Source organism: Ovis canadensis, chromosome 6 (assembly GCF_042477335.2).
Source record: "Ovis canadensis isolate MfBH-ARS-UI-01 breed Bighorn chromosome 6, ARS-UI_OviCan_v2, whole genome shotgun sequence".
In the NCBI taxonomy this organism is placed as follows: domain Eukaryota; kingdom Metazoa; phylum Chordata; class Mammalia; order Artiodactyla; family Bovidae; genus Ovis; species Ovis canadensis.
Genome location: NC_091250.1, coordinates 125,138,837 through 125,165,958, shown reverse-complemented (window position 1 = coordinate 125,165,958; position 27,122 = coordinate 125,138,837). Strand labels below are relative to the sequence as shown.

Genomic DNA, 27,122 nt, shown 5'->3' with positions numbered 1-27,122 from the left:
TCAGTTCAGTTGCTCAATCGTGTCTGACCTTTTGCGACCCTATGGACTGCAGCACACCAGGCCTCCCTGTCCATCACCAACTCCCAGAGTCCACTCAAACGCATGTCCCCAGGATCTCATGAATCCACTTAGACACGTCAGCAGTGGGGCCTTCAGTATGTGTCCGATTTGTTCAGCACAGTGATCGAAGCCACTTCCTGGTGATGGGGCATCTGTCTTAGCAAATGGTGTGGGGCCAGTGAGAGCCAGAGACGCTTAACCTGAACGTGTGATCTTTACTCAAAGACATTGGAGAGTGTGGCGAGGACAGATTCGCTCTTTTAAAAATTTTGGTGAAACATCCACCATGTAAAGTTGACCGTGCTAATCATTTTTAAGTGCACAGTTCAGTGGCAGAGAGGCTATTGATAGTGTTGTTCAGCTATCATGACCATCCATCTTCAGAACTTTCCTAGTTTCCCGAAAGGAAACTGTTCCCATTAAACCGTAGTTCTCCTTTCTAGAAGTGAGGGAGAGGTAGAGCCTGCTATACAGAGTGAAGTCAGAAAGAGAAAAACAAATATCACATATTATCGCATGTATATGGAATGTAGAAAGACAGTCCTGATGAACCTGTTTGCAGGGCAGGAGTAGAGACACAGACATAGAAAACAGCCTTATGGACACAGAGGGGAAGGAAAGGGTGGGGCGCCTTGAGAGAGCAGCACGGAAGCATATGCATTCAGCTCAGCTCAGTCGCTCAGTCGTGTCCGACTCTTTGCGACCATGGGCTGCAGCACGCCAGGCCTCCCTGTCCATCACCAGCTCCTGGAGTCCACCCAAACCCGTGTCCACTGAGTCGGCGATGCCATCCAACCTTCTCATCCTCTGTTATCCCCTTCTCCCCCCGCCTTCAATCTTTCCCAGCATCAGGGTCTTTTCCAGTGAGTCAGCTCTTCGCATCAGGTGGCCAAAGTATTGGAGTTTCAGCTTCAATGTCCGTCCTTCCTTATGTTAGTCTTTGCCATTTCCTTCTCCAGCGGTAAAAATAGATAGTGGGAAATTGCTGCTTAACACGGGGAGCTTGACCCTGTGCTCTATGATAACTTAGAAGGGTAGGGGGTGGGAGGGAGGTTCAAGAGTGAGGGGACATATGTATACTTATGGCTGATTCACATTGTTGAATGGCAGAAACCAACACAATATTGTAAAACAATTATCCTTCAATTGAAAATAAATTTTTAAAAAAGCAGATAAGCAAGCAAAAAAAAAAAAAAAACCACAATAGTTCTCTGTTTCCCTGCCCCACCTCAAGCTTTGGCAACCACCGTTCTCCTCCTGTTTCTATGAATCTAATCACTCTCAGAATCTTGTTAAAGTGGAGTCATGCGCTATTTGTCCTTTGATATCTGATATTTCATGCAATACAATGTCTTCAAATGGGCTTCCCAGGTTGTGCTAGTGGTAAATAACCTGTCTGTTAATGCAGGAGATATGAAAGACATGGGTTTGATCCCTGGGTCAGGAAGATGCCCTGGAGGAGAGCTTGGCAATCCACTCTAGTATTCTTGTCTGGAGAATTTCATGGATGGAGAAGCCTGGTGGGCTATAGTCCATAGAGTCGCACAGAGTTGGACATGACTGAAGCATCTTAGCACACATGCAGTGTCTTCAAGGTTCATCTCTGTTATAATATGTGTCAGAGTTTCATTCCTTTTTCTGGTCAAATGATATTCCATCGATATACCCTATTTTGTTTATCCAGCCATCTGCCATGAAATGGTATCCCACTGTGGTTTTGATGTGCATTTTCCTAATGATCAGTGATGTTAAGCATCTTTTCATGGGCTAATTGGCCATTTGTGTGTCTTCTTTGGGGGAAATATCAATTCATATCCTTCACCCCCTTTTAAAAGAGGGTGTTTGGATACCGTTGTTGAGTTGTACAGATCTTTGGATAACAGACCAAGGACCAGTGAACTGTGATATTTAGAGTCAGTCCTTGGTAAACAGGTCTGCGCATCCTTCTCTCATTTCAGGTGCAAGATTTTTCAAGCATCATTCATATAGATTTGTTTCTGGGATATTCCAATCTCATTTCATCACCTTGACAATATCTGGATATTTCCATTCAAAGGCATCCATGCTACTGGTGTTGCATTGTTTTAGAAAGAGAAAATCTATGGAAGGAAGAATTGGAAATTCGGCCGTTGGTCCACTTTGAATCTATAATGTCGACTTGGGCAGAGGGCCTGAAATGGTAGAACCCAGGATGTACATGTTCTAATTATCTTCTGACCACTGTAGGGAAAAGAGCCATCTAGCCTACCTCATTGGCAGTTTTGCTGCCCAAGCCATATCATCTTGGAGAAACAGGGTGGCTGTCTGTACAGAATGCTATGAAACATAAAAAAAAACAGAGAAGCTCAGTCTCATTGCTGGGGTCAAAGGCAGGGTGGAAGTGTAGTGGGGGAAACTCCAGCCTCCAGGTACCCTCGAAGCCTTCCACAGGGTTCTGAGAACCTCAAGAAGGAGGTCCATCTCCTATCCTATAAAAACTTGCCCTTTTGGAGTTGTGTGGCTTTTGCTTCATTCCTCTCCCAGTCCTGATCTCAACAGCAATATGGTTTCTGGGCTTGGCTTGTCAAAGCTTTTCACCAGGGATGGTGGTACCTGCCAGTGCCTGCTCGAGGCTGATGAAACTGGCCTCAGGCACACCTTGACCAAATGATGCCTCAGCTGCTGGCTTCAAGGTTGCGGGTACCTTACACTTAACATGTCCCATTCTTCTAAATGTATTTGCTTTCGTATGATAGTCCCTGATCACAACAATAGTCAGACTCAGATGCTGTGTACAGGACCTCAGGGCTGTCTGGTGGACAGTGTGAGCTGTACCCAGACCCACCACGGATGCAGGCACATTGCCTCTGGTGGAGCTCATGTAAACAACTCATGAGATTTTCCCTGTCAGGGTACTCTTCTCACTCTCCCTTATGAAAATAAGCCTCACTGGGGTTCCCCTTGCCAGCTGTGAATAAACCTCAGGGTAGGCACAGGTGAGGCTCAGACTGGGACCCCATTACATCATTTTGAAGAGAGAAACACTGTGTTTTGGCTACAGTTATTCATTCACTCATTTTCCTCTGGAGATGATTCTAGAACAATGGTATCTCTGTGTTTCAAATTGCAAGATCTACACTTCATCCCTCCATTCAGAATATTCTTATCTTTTTGGGAATTTTAATCTTAAAATATTTTACTCTGTTCATATATGTACATATATGAACTTATTTTAAAAAATATATATATTTATTTATATTGGGAAGATCATGACTTAGAAGTCATGACTGAGTGACTTTTACTTTCATATATAAAGTGAAAGTAAAAGTCACTCAGTCATGTACAACTCTAGGTCAGAATACTGGAGCAGGTAGCCTTTCCTTTCTCCAGGGGATCTTCCCAACCTAGGGATTGAACCCAGGTCTCCTGCATTGCAGGTGGGTTCTTTACCAGCTGAGCCAAAAGGGAAGCCCAAGAATACTGGAGTGGGTAGCCTATCCCTTCTCAGGGGATCTTCCCGACCCAGGAATTGAACCGGGGTCTCCTGCATTGCAGGTGGATCCTTTACCAACTGAGCTACCAGGGAAGCTATCAGGGAAGCCCTATATTTTAAAGCAGATATAATGTATAATTTATGTATCATAATTGAATATATATTATATATAAACAATATTATTTATATATTTGTTATTTATTTGATTAAATAAATAACATATATTTAATTATGATATATAAATTATACATTATAGCTGCTTTGAGGAGAAGGCAATGGCACCCCACTCCAGTACTCTTGCCTGGAAAATCCCATGGACAGAGGAGCCTGGTGGGTGCAGTCCATGGGATCGCAACTTAGCAACTTCACTTTCACCTTTCAGTTTCACACATTGGAGAAGGAAATGGCATCCCACTCCAGTGTTCTCGCCTGGAGAATCCCAGGGACAGCAGAACCTGGTGGGCTGCCGTCTATGGGTTTGCACAGAGTCGGACACGACTGAAGCAACTTGGCAGCAGCAGCAGCAGCAGCAGCTGCTGCTGCTTTGAAATATATATGAATAAATATAACTTTTAATGGGGTTGCCCTAGTGGCTTACTGGTAAAGAATCAGCTTGCCATTATAGGAGACGCAGGTTTGATACCTGGATCAAGAAGATCCCCTGAAGAAGGCAACCCAGTTCAGTATTCTTGCCTGGAGAACCCTGTGGACAGCGGAGCCTGGTGAACTACAGTCCATGGGCTCACAAGAGACATGACTGAGTGACTAAATGACAACGACAAATCACTATTAATGCATTCATTTCCCAGTCCCCCCAAGGAGACTGACGAACCTAGAATACTTAATCAAACTTGGAGTCTTTCTGGAATAACTAAAACAACAGCATTAAAGGATGATGGGATGCTGTTACTAACATTTGGCCTCCTATGCATTCTATTCTAAGAAACAACCCTGGTGGAGAGGAAACCGATGCTAGTCAGTGTAATATTGGGACTTACAGACGGGGGAAGGCAAAGTGTGTGCTCATCAAATAAATAGTTCCTTTTTTGACTTGGCTTTAAATGGCATTAGAATCGAAACTGGAAGAAGCACTTGCGGTTAATTTAACAGATCCGGTCATGAAAGGACCTCTGGACAAATGTCCAAACTTTCCATTATACAAACAGGGAAGCTGCACAAATGGGGAAAATGAGTAGCTGGAACTCAAATCCTAAGAGAAAATGTCACTTGTTCATCATCTGTGGCCAAATAAGTCCATGCAGGTAGTTCTGAATCACAGTCATTACCCTCAGACTGTTTGCTAGTGGTTGTCGCTGACTGGTAATGGCTCGTGGTATTTACCTTTCCAGAGTCTAACATTTTAACGTGTAACAGAACGCTGATGCGCAGGAAGAAGACGGTTTTGACTGTAAAATAGGCTCTTCTCTAAGACCATCTAGAAAATGGAATGGGCAGAGCCCCTTTACCTAGGGTCTATGGAAGGACTTCAGCCTCTGATATCATATGAATTATTTTATGCACAGGCTATAGGTTTGTGCATTTTCTTTAGGCAGAGGATCTATTTATCCTGGACTCTCTTAGTTGGATAAGAGAGAAGTGTTGAGCATAAAGGTAATTTATTGGCTTATTTTCCATGGGCTCATACCCAGGATACTAATAGCTTCCAGAATGGCTGACTCGGGTTGTTCTGTTTCTTGACTTTCTCCACTTCTCCACTCAGCTTGCCTCTCACTTTATTCCAACTCAAGGTTCTTTGTGCTTGGTAAACAGAAAGGCTACCAATGGGACTCCCTTGGCAGTCTGTGGTTAAGACTCCATGCTTCCACTGCTGGCAGCACGGGTTCAATCCCTAGTTGGGGAACCTGCATCCTGCAAGGCATGTGGTGTGGCCAAAAATTTAAAAAAAAATGAAATAGAAGCTCTCTTTATTATTTCTTATTGAAAAGAAAGTGAAGTGGCTCAGTCCTGTCTGACTCTTTTCAACCCCGTGGACTGTAGCCTACCAGGCTCCTCTGTCCATGGGTTTTTCCCAGGCAAGAATACTGGAGTGGGTTGCCATTTCCTTCTCTAGGAGATCTTCCTGACCCAGGGATTGAGCCCAGATCTCCCGCATTGTAGGCAGACACTTTACCATCTGAGCCACCAGGGAAGTCCATTTTTATTGAAAGGCCACCAACAATGCTATACCTACACCTCCCAGCTTAGCACTACCTAGTAGGCAGAGAGTGACTCTCAGGACCCTATCTGGGTCATACAGACATGCCTTCATCATTTGCTGGGTTTTAGGGCATTGAGTCCCTCTGGTTGATGCACCTGGGTCACTTTTGCACCCTGTGCCCCCACGTTGATAGGGACCCACGTTGATAGGGACCCACGTGGAGTGGGGGAGGGGACCCACATGGAGTAGGGGAGGGGTCCCCCTCTAGGTGCAAGAAGAAGGGAGATGGGAAAGCCCACAGAGCAGATAAAACTATACCAAAACTAGGCCATCACTCACCAGACTTTCAAAGGATTTGTGATCAAAAAGGTCAAGAACCTTAGGTCGTCTTAGAGTCAAAGGCCATATCATGGATTTCCTATGAGGTCATGTTCAACACTCTGCTGGCCTAACTGAAGAAGATGGAACATTTGGAATGGAATTTGGATGGAACACATTTTGCTTCAGCCACCCAAGTGCACTCTGGGTACTCACTCTGCAAAATGTGCTAGTGATTTCAGTTTCCTTTTTGGAGACATTACCGTGTTTGGATTTCCTTCATCTGCACAAGTCTACTGATCGAGTCTTTCCAAATGACTTGGAACAGATAAAAACAAATAAAAGATCCTGTGCTCTGTAGAACGTAGTTTAACGCATGATGAACTTTATCATGGTCTGACTGTCTGTGACTCTGCATCCCTGAACACTCTCCATATAATTTCCATCAACCAGAACTCAGGGAGATCTCAAATGCAGGATATTTGCTTCCCTCACTCTCAGTGCCTGGAACCCTGCTGCAGTGCATATACAAAGGGCTCAGCACCTTTGCAAAATCACATGGACACTCAGGTTTTTTGCCTTCTCTTTTGGAATAAAAGTGAAGTTGCTGTCATGTCTGACTCTTTGCGACCACATGGACTGTAGCCTACCAGGCTCTTTCATCCATGGGATTTTCCAGGCAAGAGTACTGGAGTGGATTGCTATTTCCTTCTCCAGGGGATCTTCCCAACCCAGGTATCGAACCTGGGTCTCCCGCATTGCAGGCAGACGCTTTACCATCTGAGCCATAAAGGAAGCCCCACACTGAAAACCTAGCTATAAAGAGTGAATGAATGAGTGAAAGTTGCTCAGTTGTGAGCAACCTCATGGACTATACAGTCCATGGAATTTTCCAGGGCAGAATACTGGAGTGGGTAGCCATTCCCTTCCCCAGGGGATCTTCCCAACTCAGGGATTAAACCCTGGTCTTCTGCATTGGAGGTGGATTCTTTACCAGCTGAGCTACCAGAGAAGCCCATAAAAGAAGAGCTCTTTTAGGCCATTCTACAGAGGGGAGTTAACCTCTCCCTGGCTTGATAGAAAACACCTCCCCAGGAGAATGGAAATTAGACAATGTTTTGTGTAGATGTTACCCTCAAGGAGAAGGGAACGAGTTTCCATTGGTCTTAATTAGGGGATCTGTTTTAATGCTCCATTGAACTGCTTTCTGATGGCCCATCAGAGTCCATGAGAGGGATATTAAGCACCATGGCTTTCTGCGTGAGATGTCCGGTGGGATGGCATGGGCTGATGGAGCTACAAAGAGGAGGGGAAAACGAAAGAGAGAACCAGAATGCCCTGTGTCTTGGTTCTGGTGCTGGTTCACTCTCCTGTCTAAGCAGTAACAGTGTTGGGTCAATGGACCGCCAGCTGACCACTCCCACAGGGAGCTAAGCTCTGTCACTGGGAGAATTCTACCTGCTGCCTTCCCTCAGGGCAACTGAAAGGCTCAGGAGACCTAGGAGACCAAAGCGCTACTTGAGATGCTAAACTGAGCTTCTGGAAGTGCTTAACTGGGTGGTCGGGGGAGGAGAGAGGGATACCTCTATTGCACAAATTGCATTTATCAGTTGAAAATCACAGTGAGTTGACAGGACTGGAAAGTCAATGAAGGCACCACCCTCATCCATCAGAGTAAAGACGTCCTGCTCCTCTGCAAATCACAGAGGCTGGAACCTGAGAATGACATTTCCCAGAATTTCTTGCAGCAAAGTTTCAGACTGGACTGCGTCAATGACCACAGGCATTAAGGTGTGATTCACCAGGTGCACAGAGGCCAAATCAATGTTATTGCTTCTCTGATGGTGGTGGGCACATGCGTGGGTTTTGGCAAATGGGATGCTTTGGGATGACCCCAGACGTTATCCTTGGATATCCTTTGCTGCCCATGATTATCAGTAGTGGTTGTTCTGTGACTCCACCTTTCTAATCCTCTAAAAACTCACGCTGAATCTAAGAGCTGGTGGGAGCTCTAGCTTTCTCTTCTACAGCTCTTCCGATGGTTTTGTTAGAACCTATTTCCCTTCCAGTTTGAAGTACCTACAATGTATTTTTTTTCTGATTCTTAATGACTACTCGTTGTTGTTCAGTTGCTAAGCTGTGTTGGGTTGTTTGACACCCCATGGACTGCAGCACGCCAGGCTCCTCTGTCCTCCACTATCTCCCGAAGTTTGCTCAAGTTCATGTGCATTGAGTTGGTGATGCTATCTAATCATCTTATCCTCTGCTGCCACTTTTCCTTTTGCCTTCAATCTTTCCCAGCATCAGGGTCTTTTACAATGAGTCGGCTCTTTGTATCAGGTGGCCAAAGTACTGGAGCTTCAGCTTCAGCATCAGTCCTTGCAATGAATATTCAGGGTTGATTTTCCTTAGGACCACTGGTTTGATCTTGCTGTCCAAGGGACTGTGAAGAGTCTTCTCCAGTACCATAATTAAAAAGCATCAATTCTTCGGCACTCAGCCTTCTTTATGGTCCAACTCTCACATCCGTACATGACTACTGGAAAAACCATAGCTTTGACTATAAGGACCTTTGTTGGCAAAGTGATGTCTCTGCTTTTTAATATGCTATCTAATAAGTATGGGCAGAACTATTCAAATCCAAGTTTGGTGAGAGTGGAGGCCACTCCAGTGTTAAAATACATTTCAACTCCACATTTTTGTGTGTGTAGGGGGGTGGAGTCAAGACAGTCACTCTCATTTCAAAGATGCTTTCTTTAAACCCTGTATACAGTGCACTAGGTGGTAAAAGTGCTACACTGGCTACTCATACAGTTAGGATTTTTTTTTAAATCAAAGAATGTAGTTTTTCAGAATGTGAGCTCTATCAGTGTGATGCCAAGATGGCAAGGGATGAGGGACAAGGAGGAAATTCCCAAAGCAGAAGAGTAGCAGTTTTTGCTTTGCCAGATTCACATAAGCATTACATAAACTTTTCTTCACTTAATTGTCTTCACAAGCTTTGTCTATTGCTCACTCACTTATTCAACAAATATTTCTTGAATATCCACCATGCGACACAACTTGTATAAGTAGCTGTGCCGTATCCATGAGTAGCACAAACTGAGCGTGTCCTCCTTTGTGCTCTTATGCTAGCATGCGTAGGCACAGAGGGAGAAGACGCAATATGCATCGTAAATACATAACTTTAAAGATGATACTGCGAGAAACAGGTTAAAGGGAATCAGACCTCCTCCAGGGGACGTAGGGGTGAGTGGGTTATTATTTTAAATATATTCATCAGGGTAGGACTGATTGAGAAGATGACAGATGAGCAAAGACTTAAAAAAGGTGAAGGAGGTGATGACTGGAGTATCCGAGGGAACAGCATTCTAGGCGGAGGGAACAGCCAGTGCAAACTCCCCGATGCAGGTGAGTATCTAGAATCTTTAAGCCACATCAAAGAGGGCGATGTAGTTGGAGAGAAGTGACGATGGGAAGAGCCAAAGATAAAGTCAGAGAAATAACACAATGCAGTGCAGACTGTGGGAGGGGGTGTGGTTCATGCAGAAATTTTGAGGCCACTGAAAGGTTTTTGACTTTTACTTTGAACGGAAAGAAGAGCCATCAGAAGATTGTGAGTTAAAGGGTGACATGATTTGACCCATGCTATTTTTGGAGGCAAATTTACCTACAATAAAATGCATAGATCTGAAGAGTATCCTCTGATAAATTTGGAAAACTGTGAAATCCATGAAACTATCACCCAAGACAAGATAAAGAATATTTTTCTCACTCTTTAAATTTCCATCATCACTCTTATTATTTATTACATTTATTATTTCTTCTCCCCTATTTTTTATGTGTTTCATTCTTCTTTTTTGAGTTTCTAAAGGAGGTAGTTTAGATCTGGAGTTGGCAAACATTTTGTGTCAAGTGCTAGATGGTAAATACTTTAGGTTTTGGAGAACATATACTCTTTGTTGCAATTACTCACCACTGCCACTGTAACACAAAGCAGTCATAGGCCATTTGTAACCAAATAAGCATGGCTGCCTTCCGATAAAACCATTAACAAAAATAGACAGCAAACCGGATTTGGCTTGGAGGCTGCAGTTTGCTGAGCCCTGGATTAGATCATTGATTTTGAATTTTTCCTTTTTCTTCTTGCTATTGTATTTTTTCAGTACTAAAATTTCCATTTGATTCTTATTTCTTTGCTGAGGCTAGTTTTTCATTTGTTTTAAAATGAAAGTGAAAGTCGCTCAGTCGTGTCCAACTCTTTGCAACCCCATGGACTATACAGTCCATGGAATACTCCAGGACAGAATACTGGAGTAGGTAGCCTTTCACTTCTCCAGGGGATCTTCCCAACTCAGGGATGGAACCCAGGTCTCCTGCATTGCAGGCAGATTCTTTACCAGTTGAGCCACAAGAGAAGTTCAAAAAAACTGAAGTGGGTAGCCTATCCCTTCTCCAGGGGACCTTCCCGAACCAGGAATGGAACCGGGGTCTCCTGCATTGCAGGTGAACTCTTTACCCACTGAGCTGTCCAGGAAGCCCATTTGTTGTATGGCTACTTGTAACGGCACACTGAAGCATCCTTGCAATGCTGCCGCTTAGTCTTTCAGTAGTATCTGACTTTTTGTGACCCCGTGGACTGTGGCCCATCAGGCTCCTCTGTCCATGCAATTTTCCAGGCAAGAATACGGGAGCAGGTTGCCATTTCCTACTCTGGGGGATCTTCCCTACCCAAGGATCAAACCTGTATCGCTTGAGCATCTCCTGCATTGCAGTCAGATTCCAGCCACTGGGAAGACCATTCTTGCAATGGCTGCATTAAAATCTTGGGCACAGAATTCCATCATCTGGATCATCTGGTGTGGAATCTGTCGACTGTCTTTCTCACTGAAGTTGAGATTTTCCTGGTTCTTGAGGGAAAGGGTGATTGTTTTGATGGAAACCCGGACAACTTGGGAGTTACGTTAGGAGCACCTGGATCTTCTTTCAATTTTCTGTTGTCATCCACCTCCACTGAAACCGCTCTGGTGGGTCTGCCTCTGGGTCCCAGGTGGGTGTGGAAGTCCGAATCTTCCACTCGGCCTCTGCTGATACCATCCTGGCTGAGACAGGCAGGGTGCTTAACATTTCCTGCTCATCAGGGAGCCTCCGCTGACACTGCAGAGTCGCTGTGTTATCGCTGGACGGTGGTGAAGTCTTGGCTGTCTGTGAGGTCTCCTCTGATTCCCAGCAGCAGAGCTGGGGAGGGGCACCTCTTTACTGCCAGGTAGGGGTGGGACTTCGGGGTCCTGTAGCTCATTCCCGCCCAGCAGACATGAACGTCCCTCTTCTCTAAGCTGCCTTCTCTGATACCATCCTGGTGGAGGAGGTGGGTGTCGTATGACTGAGTGGTGAAGGTGGAAGTCTAGGCTCCCCTCCTGGACTTCGTGGTGATGGTAGGAGTGCAGTACAGGTTTGTCTGCCTAGAATAGTATAGTCAGCATCTGAAAGTTTCTTGTCTTGTTAGGTTTCACTTTATTTGGTCCTTTGGTTAGGTTCCCCCCCCCCCCGCCCCCTCCCTGCACCTCTTGGGATATGGAGTTTCTGGCTTCTCTGCACCCAGTCTGCTGCTGCTGCTGCGTCGCATCAGTCGTGTCTGACTCTGTGCGACCGAATAGACAGCAGCCCACCAGGCTCCCCCGTCCCTGGGATTCTCCAGGCAAGAACACTGGAGTGGGTTTCAATTTCCTTCTCCAATGAATGAAAGTGAAAAGTGAAAGTGAAGTCACTCAGTCGTGTCCGACTCTTCACGACCCCATGGACTGCAGCCCACCAGGCTCCTCCATCCATGGGATTTTCCAGGCAAGAGCACTGGAGTGGGGTGCCGTTGCCTTCTCCGCTGCACCCAGTCTAGAATGACCGAAAACCCAGGGACATCAGTGCCATGTTGTCCTTGAGGACCTGAGATCTCTAGTCAGCCCGCCTTCTTCTCTGCATCCTGATACTCCTAACGACCTGCTCACAGTTGAACTTCAATGCCCTTAGCTCACCTACTTGCCTCCCATGGGGCCAGTTTAGCTGGATATCTTCAGCTCTTACCAAATCCCTTTAAAGAGACACTGTCCTGCCCTTTTTAATAACTGGTAGATCTCTAGACTTCTTTCTGTGTTTCCCCTCGGGGTCTTTGTTTAGGCAACTTTGTCTGGATTTCCTCACCAGAGAACACCTCCTCTTTCAAAAGCCTGCTCAGCAGAGCCTCAAGGATGTTCCCAGGGTGAATCTCTGTCTTCACTGATCTCCTGGAGTACTTTGTAAACAAATATTCCCACTCTAGAACCTCCACCATGTTCTGGGTGAGTGCCGGGTGCCAGGACTCACAGATGGATCAGATTGTCTTCTTTCTCTAGGGATTTGCAGCCTGGTTTTCTTGCCACACTACAGTGGAGCTTTTAGTTTCCACGGCTGTCTCCTGCCAGAAGGAAGACAGATCTATGTCTTCTACTGTTTCTGTTCTGCAAGTATCTAGTATCAGACATGACACATAATAGGGACTTAAATGCATGAAAAAAATCTAATTATGCTAAGAATAGGACTGTCATTCTTGGAGCTTATTACCATCAACAGTTGTTGAAATTCCATGGATTTCAACAAGCCAAGGACGCGCCATCCTGGATGTGATGAAATGCAAGCCACACTTGTTTGTACTCTCAGGAGTCAAAGTAGTTCTATGTTCTAGAATTGTCCTCAGACTCATACATTGTAGGAACAATATGTCAGAGATCCGTTAATTAATCCAGTATTTCTAGAAGTGTGCTTATGTTGGACTGATGAAATGTAAGATGACTTTTAGTGGTAGACAGATGAATTTTTTAAATAGTTATTTATTTTGACTGTATATTAGGAAAATATACATAGAACACCCAAGATATCATTGCTTGACAAGTGAGTGAGTATAAAGGCAAACATGAGACAATGATGTTTTAAATAATAGAATAGGGGCTCTTTTTTCTGGCTGTTCAGTTGTGAAGACTCTGAGCTTCCACTGCAGGGGGCATGGATTCGATCCCTGTTTGGGGAACTAAGATCCTGCATGTCACACAGCATGGCTAAAAAAATAAAGTTATGTTCAAATTGAAAAAAAAAAAAAAGGAATAGAAGAGCTAAGATGAAGCCATAGTAAAGATCATGAAGTTAGGACGTGAATGAGGACAGTTTGCTTATTTTACAGATGACTGAACCAAGGCAAGGAGGAGTTTTGCTCAAGTTCACACAGCTTGAGAGTGGCTGAGCAGGAATGAAGTCTCTGACCACCTTGGACTCCAGCTGGGGAAATTTCTGGGTCGCATCTCCAGCTCCGTGCGGTTGTAGCAAAGGACAGGCTGGAGGGCAGGAATTTGGGTGTGGGCACCAGGTGGCCTGTTTGGAGCCAGAGAAGAGTGTGGGAGAGAAGGAGGAAACCAAAGGGAACAGAGAGGCCTGGGGCGTGATAATAAGCCTTCAGTTCGGTCTGGGCTGCAGACGGCCGGGCGGCGGTGGGTGGCCGCGCCCTGGTTACTCTCCGCGGGGGGCTGGGGGGGAGCATCACTCAAGACAGACAGCCTCCCTTAGCTGCGGACTAATGCCAGTGGACCCTGCTACCAGCAAAGGGCCAAGGAAGAGATTTTTTTCGCTCATATCCAGACAGTGTCTTTTTTTATTTTGTTCCATCGCGCAGCACTCTTTGGTGCCTTCGAGGTGGAGGTCTTTTCTCATCTCCCCGGAGGGGGCGAGGGGACTTTTCTTTGGGTATTGGATTGAAAGGGATAGAAGCTTCCACTTCGCTCTTGGAAAAGACTGCAGCAGAGAACAAACCCGGCCCGCCAAAGAGAAACCCGACTGAAGCAACTTAGCAGCAGCAGCAGCAGCAACCTTGTCTGCAGAGGCGTGAGCTGTCTGAGCCGGTTGACTGGCTCTTCTGGGAGTCAAGGTTGTTTGGGCTTCCTTGTTTTCTGCGGAAGGATATCTTCTTGAATAGTTGATTTTTTTTTTTTTTTTGAGTATTTATTTATTTGGCTGTGCTGGGTCTAGTTGTAGCCACGTGGGATCTTCAGTTGAAACCTGCAAACTCTTACTTGTGGCATGTGGGCATGTTCCCTGAGCAGGGATTGGGAACCCTGCTTTGGAAGCATGGAGTCTTAGCCACTGGACCACCTGGGAAGTTGCTTGAACAGATGGATCTTTTAAGCCAGGATTTCATGCAGAAAAGCCTACCTACCAGGCTCTCCTTAAAGAACACTCCCCCCCCCCCATTTGTTCAACTGATATGTGTTGAGCATCAACCACGCCTCAGATGCTCTCTTGGGCACTGGGGTGTGATAGAAAAGCAGGCAGCATCCTCACCCTCTTTCATTCTAGAGGGAAGACACCAACACCCCAGTAAAGGCAGGAGGAAATCACATATAGATTGTGACTGGTGCTATGGAGGAGAGACACCGAGGAGGAGCCGGAGAATGATAGGAGAGGCCTGGTTTGGAAGGGCGGGCAGGGCAGAGCCATGAGAAGAAGGGACTAGAGGTCGAGACCCCAAATGTAAGAAGTCAACCACCGCATGTGAGAAGCAGGGTGTGGAGTCATCTGAATGGAGTGCACAGGGGAAAAGGCTCGGTGGTAGGAGAGAGTAGCACCTTCTCGAAGGCCTGTGTGTCTGGAATGTCATGCTGTGGAGGAGGAAGCGGGCCTTGGGGTGTAGGGAGAAGCTGAATGGGGGCAGTCTCTGCAGACTCTAGTGAGGAGGTTGCACTTTCTTGGAAGAGCAGTGGGAAGCCACTGAAAAGCTCATCACGGTGGCCAGCCAGTGCTCACGGATGAAGGGAAGATGGAGGTCGCCCCACTCCCGGTGGACTCAAGCCCAAGCATCAGAAAGATGTACGGAGGCTGTGTTAGCCTGTCCTCTCTGTCCTCCTGGACTGTGAGTGGTACTTCCACTGTTGACAGTGGAACACTTTAAGTAATAGCCTAAAAGACCTCATTGTATACAATGAAGCTGGTTCAAGATATAAAGCATTGTTTGCAATAAGTCCAATGAGAAATTTCCTCCACAGTCCAGCACTAGGAAAAAGTCTTCCATTTTCTGAATAGCAAAATGTGTCTCTTCCTTCTCTGTGACAGAAGGAGTTACAGATCTGCCTCTGGTTGCTTTTCCCCTTTGGTTGCTAGCAGACATGGAGTGAAATATCTATGGCCCCCAAAGACCTGACCTAAATATTGATTCCACTTCCTGTTATGGTCTTTACATCCAGGTTAAAAAAAAAATCTTCTTGGTACTGCTTTTTTCCTACATCCTTTTTGTATTGAAGTTGTGTGGGTACCAAGTGGCTTCAGTCATGACTGGCTGTTTGTGACACTGTAGACTGTAGCCCACCAGATTCCTCTGTCCATGGGATTCTCCAGACAAGAATGCTGGACTGGGTTGCCATTCCCTACTCCAGGGGATCTTCCTGACCCAGGGATTGAACCCACTTCTCTTATGTCTCCTGCATTGGCAGGCAAGTTCTTTACCACTAGCGCCACCTGGGAAGCCTGTATTGAAGCCGGCATAAATTTAAAAAAAAGGACTCTCTTCTCTCAATGGTCCTCTGAATCACTATGCTACCTTGTTGCAACCCAGGCCAGTGTCTCTCCCATTTTCTGGCACTCCATATCTTCATCCTTTGAGGGGCAGGGAGGTCCCATGTCCTCCAAGAGCTCTTCCAGGTTGTCACCCTTCTCCAGGTTTCTCCGGCTCTTTGGTGAGTTCCACACGGCTTAGTCTCAAGCCTGGATTCACATTTTTTCTGTGTGTTAGTCTTCTCTTTCTAATGAGATTGTATTTTAAAATTCAGGGACCAACATTTGATGAAACTACTACTGGCAAGGGGCTTGCCAGGTGGCACGAATGGTCAAGAACCCACCTGCCAATGCAGGGGACACAGGAGACATGGGTTCGACCCCTGGCTCTGGAATATCCCCTGGAGGAGGGCATGACAATCCACTCCAGTATTCTTGCCTGGAGAATCCCATGGACAGAGGAGCCTGGTGGGCTATAGACCATAGGGTCACAAAGAGTCAGGCAGGACTGAAGCGACCTAGCACGCATGTACATCATTGATAACATGCCTACTGGGTGCAAAGTCTAAATGAAAATTCACTTCCTAATGCTCACAACTACCCTGTGAGGAAGGGTGTTTGCCTCTTTTTTACAGACGAAAACTGAGGGGGATAGAAGTTGCCTATAAATGTGACAAGAGAGAAAGTAGGTAGACCCAGGATACACACCCTGGCTCCAAAGCTTGTTTGATTGGGGCCACACTATTCCTTACCTTTTTTGAGCTCATTGTGGGGTCCAACAAAAGCTATCTCTCACATAACTGTAAGGCCACCTCCCACCTGCTCTCTGCTGCTAGAAAAATCTTCCAATCAAGAGTAGGTTTTCATTTAGAGCAAGAAACCAGACTTTAGTGCAAAAAACTCTCCCCAAATCCTCTTCGGCACTTTGCCATGGAGCTATCAGGCATGTCATGGGGACTGGGTTTCATGCCAGATGCCGGGAAGGATACAGAGGTCACTGACCCATGGTGTCTGTCCCCAGTGGGCCCCTAGTCAAGGGCTCAGCACAGATTCCTTTCTGAGCATCTGTTTTGAGTAGAGGCCAGTGGGAAGAGTACTGCCCTTGTTAAAGTGGCAGAGAGACAGCAGGTAGGGGAGATGGTGCTGTTCAAGGCTGCGTTGTTCTTGGTTTACTCATGGAGAGAGAGCCAGAGGGAATAAAAAACAAGTGGCTATAAAAGTGCTTGAAAGGGTTTGTGCATCAGTTCAGTTCAGTTGCTCAGTCGTGTCCGACTCTTTGTGATCCCATGGACGGCAGCACACCAGGCTTCCCTGTCCATCACCAACTCTGACAAAACGTGGTCCACTGGAGAAGGGAATGGCAAACCACATCAGTATTCCTGCCGTGAGAACCCCATGAAGAGTTTGTGTATCATGTGGATGCAGAATATCCTTACTTTTTGCAATGGTCACTTACCTACCAGCTAAGGCACGTGAGGGCAGCTTCAGGCTGCGCTTTTCAAAGTGCACCCCAGGGTCTTCCTCCTTTTGATTCATCCACCATAAGAAACCTAGGTTCGTGGCCCATTGCAGACTTACAGAATCTATATTTCTGAAGATAAGACTCAGGAATTCACTTTCTGGCCTCTCCTCCGTCAGTTCTCATGCGCCTAAAAGCTTGAACATCAGAGGTAGAGGGAAAAGCGCAAACACCAAGATGGGCACGCCTTAGAGCATCAAAAATTTAAGCTGTCTCAGAATCTGAGTGGGTACTGGTGGACACTGGTGAGACAGGGGTCACCGTGAATGTACCAGGAGTGGGTGGAGCCTGTGGGTGAAAGGTACATGACCGTGGCCAAGTCAGGAAATCCAAATTTCATTTAAAAAGTAAGCATGGGGGCAGGAAATTGGAGGAACAGTTGCTGGGATGGGGGAAGGAAGCAAAGTCAAGAGTAAAGTCATATTTTTGAGATTAGTTGTCAGTTGCTTCATTTGCTATTATTTTCTCCCATTCAGAAGGTTGTCTTTTCACCTTGCTTATATTTTCCTTTGTTGTGCAGAAGCTTTTAATTTTAATTAGATCCCATTTGTTTATTTTTGCTTTTATTTCCAGTATTCTGGGAGGTGGATCATAGAGGATCCTGCTGTGATTTATGTCAGAGAGTGTTTTGCCTATGTTCTCCTCTAGGAGTTTTATAGTTTCTGGTCTTACATTTAGATCTTTAATCCATTTTGAGTTTATTTTTGTGTGTGGTGTTAAAAAGTGATCTAGTTTCATTCTTTTACAAGTGGTTGACCTGTTTTCCCAGCACCACTTGTTAAAGAGATTGTTTTTACTCCATTGTATATTCTTGCCTCCTTTGTCAAAGATAAGGTGTCCGTATGTGTGTGGATTTATCTCTGGGCTTTCTATTTTATTCTGTTGATCTATATTTCTGTCTTTGTGCCAGTACCATACTGTCTTGATGACTGGCTTTGTAGTAGAGCCTGAAGTCAGGCAGGTTGATTCCTCCAGTTCCATTCTTCTTTCTCAAGATTGCTTTGGCTATTCAAAGCAACTTATGCAGCTCAATTCCAAAAAAATAAATGACCCAATCAAAAAAATGGGCCAAAGAACTAAATAGACATTTCTCCAAAGAAGACATGCGGATGGCTAACAAACACATGAAAAGATGCTCAACATCACTCATTATTAGAGAAATGCAAATCAAGGCCACAATGAGGTACCACTTCACACCAGTCAGAATGGCTGTGATCCAAAAGTCTACAAGCAATAAATGCTGGAGAGGGTGTGGAGAAAAGGGAACCCTCTTACACTATTGGTGGGAATGCAAACTAGTACAGCCACTATGGAGAACAGTGTGGAGATTCCTTAAAAAATTGCAAATAGAACTGCCTTATGACCCAGCAATCCCACTGCTGGGCATACACAGCGAGGAAACTAGAACTGAAAGAGACACATGTACCCCAATGTTCATCGCAGCACTGTTTATAATAGCCAGGACATGGAAACAACCTAGACGTCCATCAGCAGAGGAATGGATAAGAAAGCTTTGTTACATATACACAATGGAGTATTACTCAGCCATTAAAAAGAATACATTTGAATCAGTTCTAATGAGGTAGATGAAACTGGAGCCTATTATACAGAGTGAAGTAAGCCAGAAAGAAAAACACCAATACAGTATCCTAACACATATATATGGAATTTAGAAAGATGGTAAGGATAACCCTGTATGTGAGACAGCAAAAGAGATACAGATGTATAGAATGGACTTTTGGACTCAGAGGGAGAGGGAGAGGGTGGGATGATTTGGGAGAACGGCATTGAAACATGTATACTATCATGTAAGAAACGAATCACCAGTCTATGTTTGATGCAGGATACAGGATGCTTGGGGCTGGTGCATGGGGATGATCCAGAGAGATGATATGGGGTGGGAGGTGGGAGGGGGGTTCATGTTTGGGAACTCGTGTACACCCATGGCAGATTCATGTCAATGTATGGCGAAACCAATACAGTATTGTAAAGTAAAATAAAGTAAAAATAAACATTTATTTTAAAAAAAGAGAGTAAAGTCAGATGGCCTAAGATGAGCCCCAAGAGTGAATGTGGAGGGAGGGTGTCTGGTGGGCTTGTGTTGACCTCTACTGACCAGGCATGAATAGCCTGGGCTGTTTGAATGGCTGGAACAGAGAGCCAAATCCTGTCTGCAGGGTATGAGCCCAGGGTGATGGTGCTGGAGATACAAGTTTGATTCCCGTCCAGCCCCAGGCCTGGGAAGGAGGCCTGGTGACTTGGGCCTCCTTCTGCAAGACCAGCCTTCCTTTGTTCTCACCCGTTCTTACCCTCTTACTTCTGAGTCCTCCTCACCACTACGTAGGTGGCAATTGATCCATAATGGACATGTTTTTATTAGAGTAATGGTACCACTTTCTACAGAAAAGAGCAATGCAATTTTGTTAATGAAAGTCATGTGTCGAGACAGGGGTGGATGATGGGGAACTTCTGGGTCTGGTTTGGCCCCGGCTCAAAACCTTCCGGGAAAACACAAACTTTGAGGGCCACACCCAGAAAGTCCCATTTACCTCTGTCAGGCCCATCTGCTTTGCATTAGAGCAATAATAACAGTCGCCTCGCAGTGCCCTTTCATAAATATAAAATGTGTAATAAAACGGTTATTAGAAGGTAATCAATGGTGCTTATGTTTTCTTCTGGGCGGACATTAATAATGAATTGGTGCATAGTCCCTTGGCTATTCTGTGTGACTGGCCAAAGTCCACCTTGCTCCTGGGCTCTTGGAGGTCAGAGGGCAGGACCCCTGAGAGTTCATTCCTGTGCTAGGGAGGCATCTCTGGGGATGCTTTTACTGGAGAGGAGAGAGAAGAACAACTCTAGGATTGGTCCAGGGAAAACCCACACTGACCAAATAGCATTAATGCTAGGGTTAAATGAAGTAACACTGATCAAGAGAAGAAGCCCAGTGGGCTTCACATCACCAGGGCTTATTTTCCCTTCCCCAACTCCCTATCTCTCCTTATTTGAATATTACAAAGCAACCCGTAGAATACCAAGAAAATTAAGGGCACATTTCAAGAAAGTAAAAATCCTTCCTATTGGTTATCTATAAGAGAAAAGAATCTTACAAAGAACAGATATAGGTATATGTATAACTGAATCACTTTGCTGTACACCTGAAACTAATGCGACATTGTAAGTCAACTATATGCCAATAAAAATTAAAATTAAAAAATCTTTCCCAACGAGGAAGCCCACATGATCTTCCCTTTCTCTTCTAAAGCACTCACTGAAGGGCCTCATGATTTAAAACTTGATAAAATCAGATAGGGCTGACCCAGAGGCGGGGATGGGGAGGGAGGTGGGAGGGGGATTAAGGATGGGGAACACATGTACACCCATGGCGGATTCAAGTCAATGTATGGCAAAATGAATACAATATTGTAAAGTAAAATGAATAAATATATTAATTAAAAAAAATAAGATAGGGCTTCCCAGGTGACTCAGTGGTAAAGAATCCACCTTCCAATGCAGGAGACACAGGAGATGAAGATTCGAACCCTGGATTGGGAAGATCACCTGGAGGAGGAAATGACAACCCACCTTAGTATTCTTGCCTGCAAAATTCCATGGACAGAGAAGCCTGGTGGGCTAGAGTCCCTGGGGTCACAGAGTCCGCTAAGACTGAATGACACGCATCCTGTCCTCAGAGATCACAGTATTGGGTGGGAAGCAGCAGAGATTGCGTAGGCAGTTTGTTGGGAGCTAAAACTACTGCCTGAGTAAGTTCTAGAAGAGCTCGGAGGAGAAAACCTACTTCCCTGAGGTCTCAGCTTCTGGGTCACTCTAATCCGGGAGCTGGTGGTGGACAGGGAGGCCTGGCGTGCTGCGATTCACGGGGTCGAGGAGAGTCGGACATGCCTAAGCGACTGAACTGAACTGAACTGAACACAACTGCCTGAGTAAGTTCTAGAAAAGCTCAGAGGAGAAAACCTACTTCCCTGAGGTCTCAGCTTCTGGGTCACTCTAATCAGAGTGTTCTCTGGGGTTCCTTCCTCACCACCCCTCCATGCTCCTGTGCCTTCTCCCTGGGTGTTGTCAAATAGACCAGGGGCTTCAAAGAACACACACATACAATTTAACCCCCAAGACCTCTCCCTAGCGCAGACTGCTCCCCAAAACTCCAGACCTAGTGTCTGAGTGCCTTTTGGACCCTCCACTGGCAATCCCAAAGTCACTTGCAACTCAACACATCACCATTCAAAGTCATGGTCTTTCTCCCAAGACAGTGTCAGAAAAATTAGGACAACCTGTCTCTCATCACTTAGCAAGAGCAAAGAACAGTGACCGGATTCAAACCCAGCACTGCAAATCCTAGACTTTTTTCAGACACTACAGTCTCCGGGTCAGGAAATGTGGGGAGGGAGGCAGCAGCCTTTCCCTCTTGCTTTGTGTCTCTGCGAAGCTCTCTTCCACCGTGCTCTGTTTGGTATTTTGTGCTCTGTTCAGCAAGTCTCCTGGTTTCCTTTTTCAGGAAGGAAACCAGCACTGATGACTTCCTTTTCCCACTTCACATGTTAAGCCTCAGCTTCCACACGTGGCGGTGACAGAAGAAAGACTCGTTCTCTGGGAAGGGAGACTCTTCCGAGCCCTCGCGCTGGACTCCATTCTTTCACGGGATTCTGGTGCCTCTCCACCAGAGATGGAGCAGGTTTTAGCCTCCATTGTGCCTCCAGGCCCTAGAGTTGTGCTTGGCTTAGACTTGACGCTCAGCATGTGCTGAGTGAATAGGTAGTGTTTTCCACACCAGGCAGGAATGTGTTTTTCGCAACTGCGTGCATTGAAAGGTTGGCTGTAGACTGCCGAATTTGAAAGGAAGTCCAGTTGTTCAGACGGCAATTCAACATGCATTAAAAAAAATTATTTTATTGTTGAATAGCTGATTTACAATGTTGGGTCAATTTCTGCTGTACAGGAAAGTGTTTCAGTTTTGTATGTTCATATATGTATATATATATGTATTCTTTTTTTAAATATTTATTTATTTTGCTGCACTTGGTCTTAGTTGTGGCAAGATGTTTAGTTGAGACCCCCTACATGGGGAGTGTGGCGTCTTAGCCGCTGGACCACCAGGGAAGTCCCTATATATTCTTTCTCATAATCATGGGATGTTGAATGTAGTCCTCTGGGCTATACAGTAAGACCTTGTTCTTTATCTATTCTATAAGAGGACAACAGAGGATGAGGTGGTTGGATGGCATCACTGACTCTATGGGCATGAATTTGAGCAAGCTCCGAGAGTTGGATATGGACAGCGAAGCCTGGTGTGCTGCAGTCCATGGGGTTGCAAAGAGTCAGACGTGACTGAGCGATTGAACTATATATTAGAGTTTGTATCTGCTAATGCCAAACTCCCAGTCCATTCCTCCCTCACTAGTTTTGTCTGGTTACATGCCCAGGAGTGAGATTGCAGGTTTATAGGGCAACTCTAGTTTTATCAGTATCCATTTATTGATTTTTACAATATACCAGATATTGTGCCAGGTGCTGGGATTTCAGGACAGAATAAGACACATCTGTGGCCTCAGGTGCCTTCCCTTGTGGCTCAGCTGGTAAAGAATCTGCCTGCAATGTGGGAGACCTGGGTTCGATCTGTGGGTTGGGAAGATACCCTGGAGAAGGGAAAGGCTACCCACTCCAGTATTCTGGCCTGAAGAATTCCATGGACTGTATAGTTCATGGGGTTGCAAAGAGATGGACACGACTGTGCGACCTTCACTTCATGGGCCTCAGGTGGCTGAGAGGGGACAGAAGGGAGGAGGCAGAAATGGTCGGAGGGGCAGACGGGACAAGGCAACAGTTGTGTGGCAGCGTGGTTGGCACAAGACAGAGGTGCTGACATGGGCCAGAGTAGGGAACCACTCACTCTGTGGGGATGAGAGAGGATGAGTTAGGAGGTGACCACACACTTGAGCTCCTCAGACCCTGAGATCCTCAGCTAACTGTCCAGGGACAGGACAGAGGGAACCTTTCTTGATCTCTCTTGGGTGGAAGTGAAACTTCCTCTAGCGCTTTAAAGAGAAGCAAAATCGAGATCTGTGATATCTCAGAGTTGAAGGGGGTATTAGAAGCATCTAATCCAGTGGACTTCCAATTTCCTTTTAGTAGCAGAAACCTCAACCTAGATCTTACCAGGACACCCATTTTGTAAAATGCATCCAAAGCGAGGGTCTCTGATAGCTTGAAAACCATGATCTAGGCCATGGGTCTCATTTTTCAGGTGAGGAAACCAAGGACAGAAGCCCAGAGCCCATGAGGGGCAAAGTGGAGTGTGCGTCCCTGGTTTCTGCTCTGCATGCCAGGGTGGGTGTGGACAGTGGGGTAGAGGGATCATTCAGACAGCCCAGCCTGGAGGCCTGAGATTAACCATCAGGTGCGGCAGACAATGACATTCTGCACAGGCGAGATCCGCTGGTCCCATTCTCCCTCCTTACAGTTTCTGTCAAAACATGCAGGCAGGATCCTGCTTCTTCTCACGTTTTAAAAACATACAGTGGACTCGTGTTTACAATACCGCAAAGGGAGGTGACACGGAACAGCAGAGCACGCTGCCCCCTGGAAGAGCCAGCCGGTCTTCTCCAGGACTCGCTGGGTCCCAGGCCATGAGCTCTCGAAACGCTCTCCTCTGGGCTCCAACTCAGACAGGCTCGCCGGGGGATATCTCCCAGCTTCAGGTCTTAAACAGTGTTCTACGTTGTGCAAACAAACAGCACCAACAATGATCTGACCCTTGGATCCTAGCCACGTCTGTCTGAGCCACTCAGCCTGGGAGTCTTGCGGTGGGTGTAGAGGGAAAACAGATGAGGCATCAGATTTCCAGTTCCAGATCCTGTGTTTCTGCTTCTTGCAGGATGGTACGTGGGCTCTTCAGCTCTCTTAGCCTTAGCTTCCCATCTGAAACTGAAGCTGAAGCTCCAGTATTTTGGTCGTCTGATGAGAACAGCCACCTCATCAGAAAAGGCCTTGATGCTGGGACAGATTGAAGGCAGGGGGAGCAGGCAGTGGCAGAGGATGATATGGTTGGGTGGCATCAATGACTCAAGGGACATGAGTTTGAGCAAACCCTGGGAGATAGTGAAGGACAGGGAAGCCTGCCATGCTGCAGTCCCTGGGGTAGTAAAGGGTCAGCAGGACAGAACAACAAAAACAGAGCTTTGAGCTTATTCCCTTGATTTCCTATGTGTGTTGCAGTAAAATTTTGTTAAAAAATCTTTTAAGTTTAATAAACTATAACCCTGATTATTTAACTTATATGCAGAGTACATCATGGGAAATGCCAAGCAGGCTGGATGAAGTACATGCTGGAATCAAGATTTCCAGGAGAAATATCAGTAACCTCAGATATACAGGTGATACCACCCTTATGGCAGAAAGTGAAGAAGAACTAAAGAGCCTCTTGAAGAAAGTGAAAGAGGAGAGTGAAAAAGTTGGCTTAAAACTCAACACTCAGAAAACAAAGATCATGACATCCGGTCCCATCACTTCATGGCAAATAGATGGGGAAACAGTGGAAACAGTGGCTGACTTTATTTTTCTGGGCTCCAAAATCACTGCAGATGGTGACTGCAGCCATGAAATTAAGAGACGCTTGCTCCTTGGAAGAAAAGCTGTGACTAAGCTAGACAGCATATTGAAAAGCAGAGACATTACTTTGCCAACAAAAGTTAGTCTAGTCAAAGCTATGGTTTTTCCAGTAGTCATGTATGGATATGAGAGTTAGACTATAAAGAAAACTGAGCACTGAAGAATTGATGCTTTTGCACTGTGGTGTTGGGGAAGACCCTTGAGAGTCTCTTGCACTGCAAGGAGATCCAACCAGTCCATCCTAAAGGAAATCAGTCCTGAATATTCATTGGAAGGACCGATGCTGAACCTGAAACTCCAATACTTTGGCCACCTGGTGAGAAGAACTGACTCACTGGAAAAGACCCTGATACTGGGAAAGACTGAAGGCAGGAGGAGAAGGGGACAACAGAGGATGAGATGGTGGGATGGCATCACCGACTCGATGGACATGAGTTTGAGTAGGCTCCTGGAGTTGGTGATGGACAGGGAAGCCTGGTGTGCTGCAGTCCATGGGGTCACAAAGAGTCAGACGTGACTGAGCAACTGAACTGAACTGAATAACTGATTTATAATGTGTCAGTTTCGGCTGTTCAGCAAATCAACTGATTCACAGATATGCATATATTCACTCTTTTTAAGATTCTTTTCCCATATAGATCATTGTAGAGTATTAAAAATGGAATCTTGCAGGCAAGCCCAAAGTATAAAATAGATGAAAGGGAAGTCTTTTCACTTCAGGCTGGAGGGAGTCCTTGGTCATCACTATCTCCTCTGCTCTTGGAGTCCTTCAGATATATCTGTGGATCATCTCAGAACATGGTTTGATACCACTTCATCCTTTAAGACTCAAACATTCGATAATCCCACAGTTGGAGCTAAATTCTAAGTCACAGTTGTGACTAGAAAAACATGTCTGCATGTGTATGTATGAGAGATTGTACCGTTTTGCATTTTATTTTTTAAAATAAATTTTAATACCTGCGTGTTCTCTAACCAAAACAAAATGAAACAATATTCAGGTGTGGCCATGCTAGGTTTAGTCTTCTGTTAATGGGAGTTCTTTCCTTTTTCCATGTTTAATCAGATGTTCCCATCCCTGCATTAATTTAGCCTTTTATTTTATTTTGATCAAGACATTGTATTTTTTAGAAAATGAAGACAATTTAAGGTTCACAGAAAAACTGAAGGGAAAAGATTTCCCATATACCCCCTGCCCCCACCCATGCAGAGCCCTTCCCATTATCAACATCCCCCACCAGAATGTACATGAAACTTATGAATATACACTGACTCATGGTTTGAAAAGTCCACCAAAAATTCATAGATTACATTACAGCTCACCCTTGGTGAGATACATTGTATGAGTTTGCACAAATGTATAATGTCATATATCCATTGTTATGGAATGTTTTCACTGCCCCCAAAATCCTCTGGGCTCTACCTCTTCATCCCTCCCACCTTCACCTACCAAAAGACTTCATATTTTTAAGTCACTTTTTCTTGATGGTAGAAGTAATATATACTCATTCTTAGAAATAAACTCCTATAAAATAAACAGCACATGAAGCCCTGCGCCTTTGAATTAAAATTCTATTGAAAGGTGGCTCTGCCGCTTATAGAACTTTCCAGGTTGAATGAGTACAACTTCAAAGGCAAATGGGTGAAGCCGCTTGACTTTTCTGGTTGGCAGACCATCATGATCTCTCTCAAATCTGTGTTCCATGTTCATCACATGTGGGTCTGAGGGTCTACTTGCTCCTCAAACTAGAGGCAAAAGAAAAGTGATGAGAAGTTTTTTTTTTTTTTCCCCAGAGGGAGAGGATGTGTCTAAAACTGCATAGTGAGGATGGGAGAAGCCAGGAGCAGAACCCCACAAGGTGGCTTCAATATGAGAAAATAACACTTCACTTATTGCAGCTGCATTCCTTTTTCTTTATTTTCATTTCTCTTGTTTTTGCTGTAATTTGGGGCAGGAGCTTTTTTTTTTTCTTCTTTTATATTTAGCTGTGTTTCACACCTTTGCTCTTGATGAGGGTGAAAGAGGACAGTGAAAAAGCTGGCTTAAAACTCAACATTCCAAAAACAAAGGTCATGGTATCTGGTCCGATCACTTCATGGCAAATAGGTGGGGAAAATGTGGGAACAGTGTGAGATTTCATATACTTGGACTCCAAAATCACTGTGGATGGTGACCACAACCATGAAAATAAAAGATGCTTGCTTCTTGGAAGAAAAGCTATGATAAACCTAGATGGTATATTAAAAAGCAAAGACATCACTTTGCCAACAAAGGCCCATATAGTCCAAGCTATGGTTTTTCCAGTAGTCATGTATGGATGTGAGTGTTGGACTGTAAAGAAGGCTGAGTACCAAAGACTTGATGCCTTCTAACTGTGTGCTGGAGAAGACTCTTGAGAGTCCCTTGG

At 45.3% G+C, this 27,122-nt stretch overlaps 1 protein-coding gene across 1 annotated transcript in view; it reads left to right on the top strand.

Annotated features, from left to right (window-relative positions):
* RAB28 (RAB28, member RAS oncogene family) overlaps positions 1-26,248 on the top strand; it is a 154,267-nt gene extending 128,019 nt beyond the window's left edge. Inside the window, exon 7 of the mRNA XM_069594699.1 lies at positions 24,389-26,248. Within this exon, the coding sequence (XP_069450800.1) occupies positions 24,389-24,850 (462 nt within the window). The 3' untranslated portion in view covers positions 24,851-26,248. The remainder of the gene's footprint in view (positions 1-24,388) is intronic.
* The last annotated feature ends 874 nt before the right edge of the window (positions 26,249-27,122 follow it).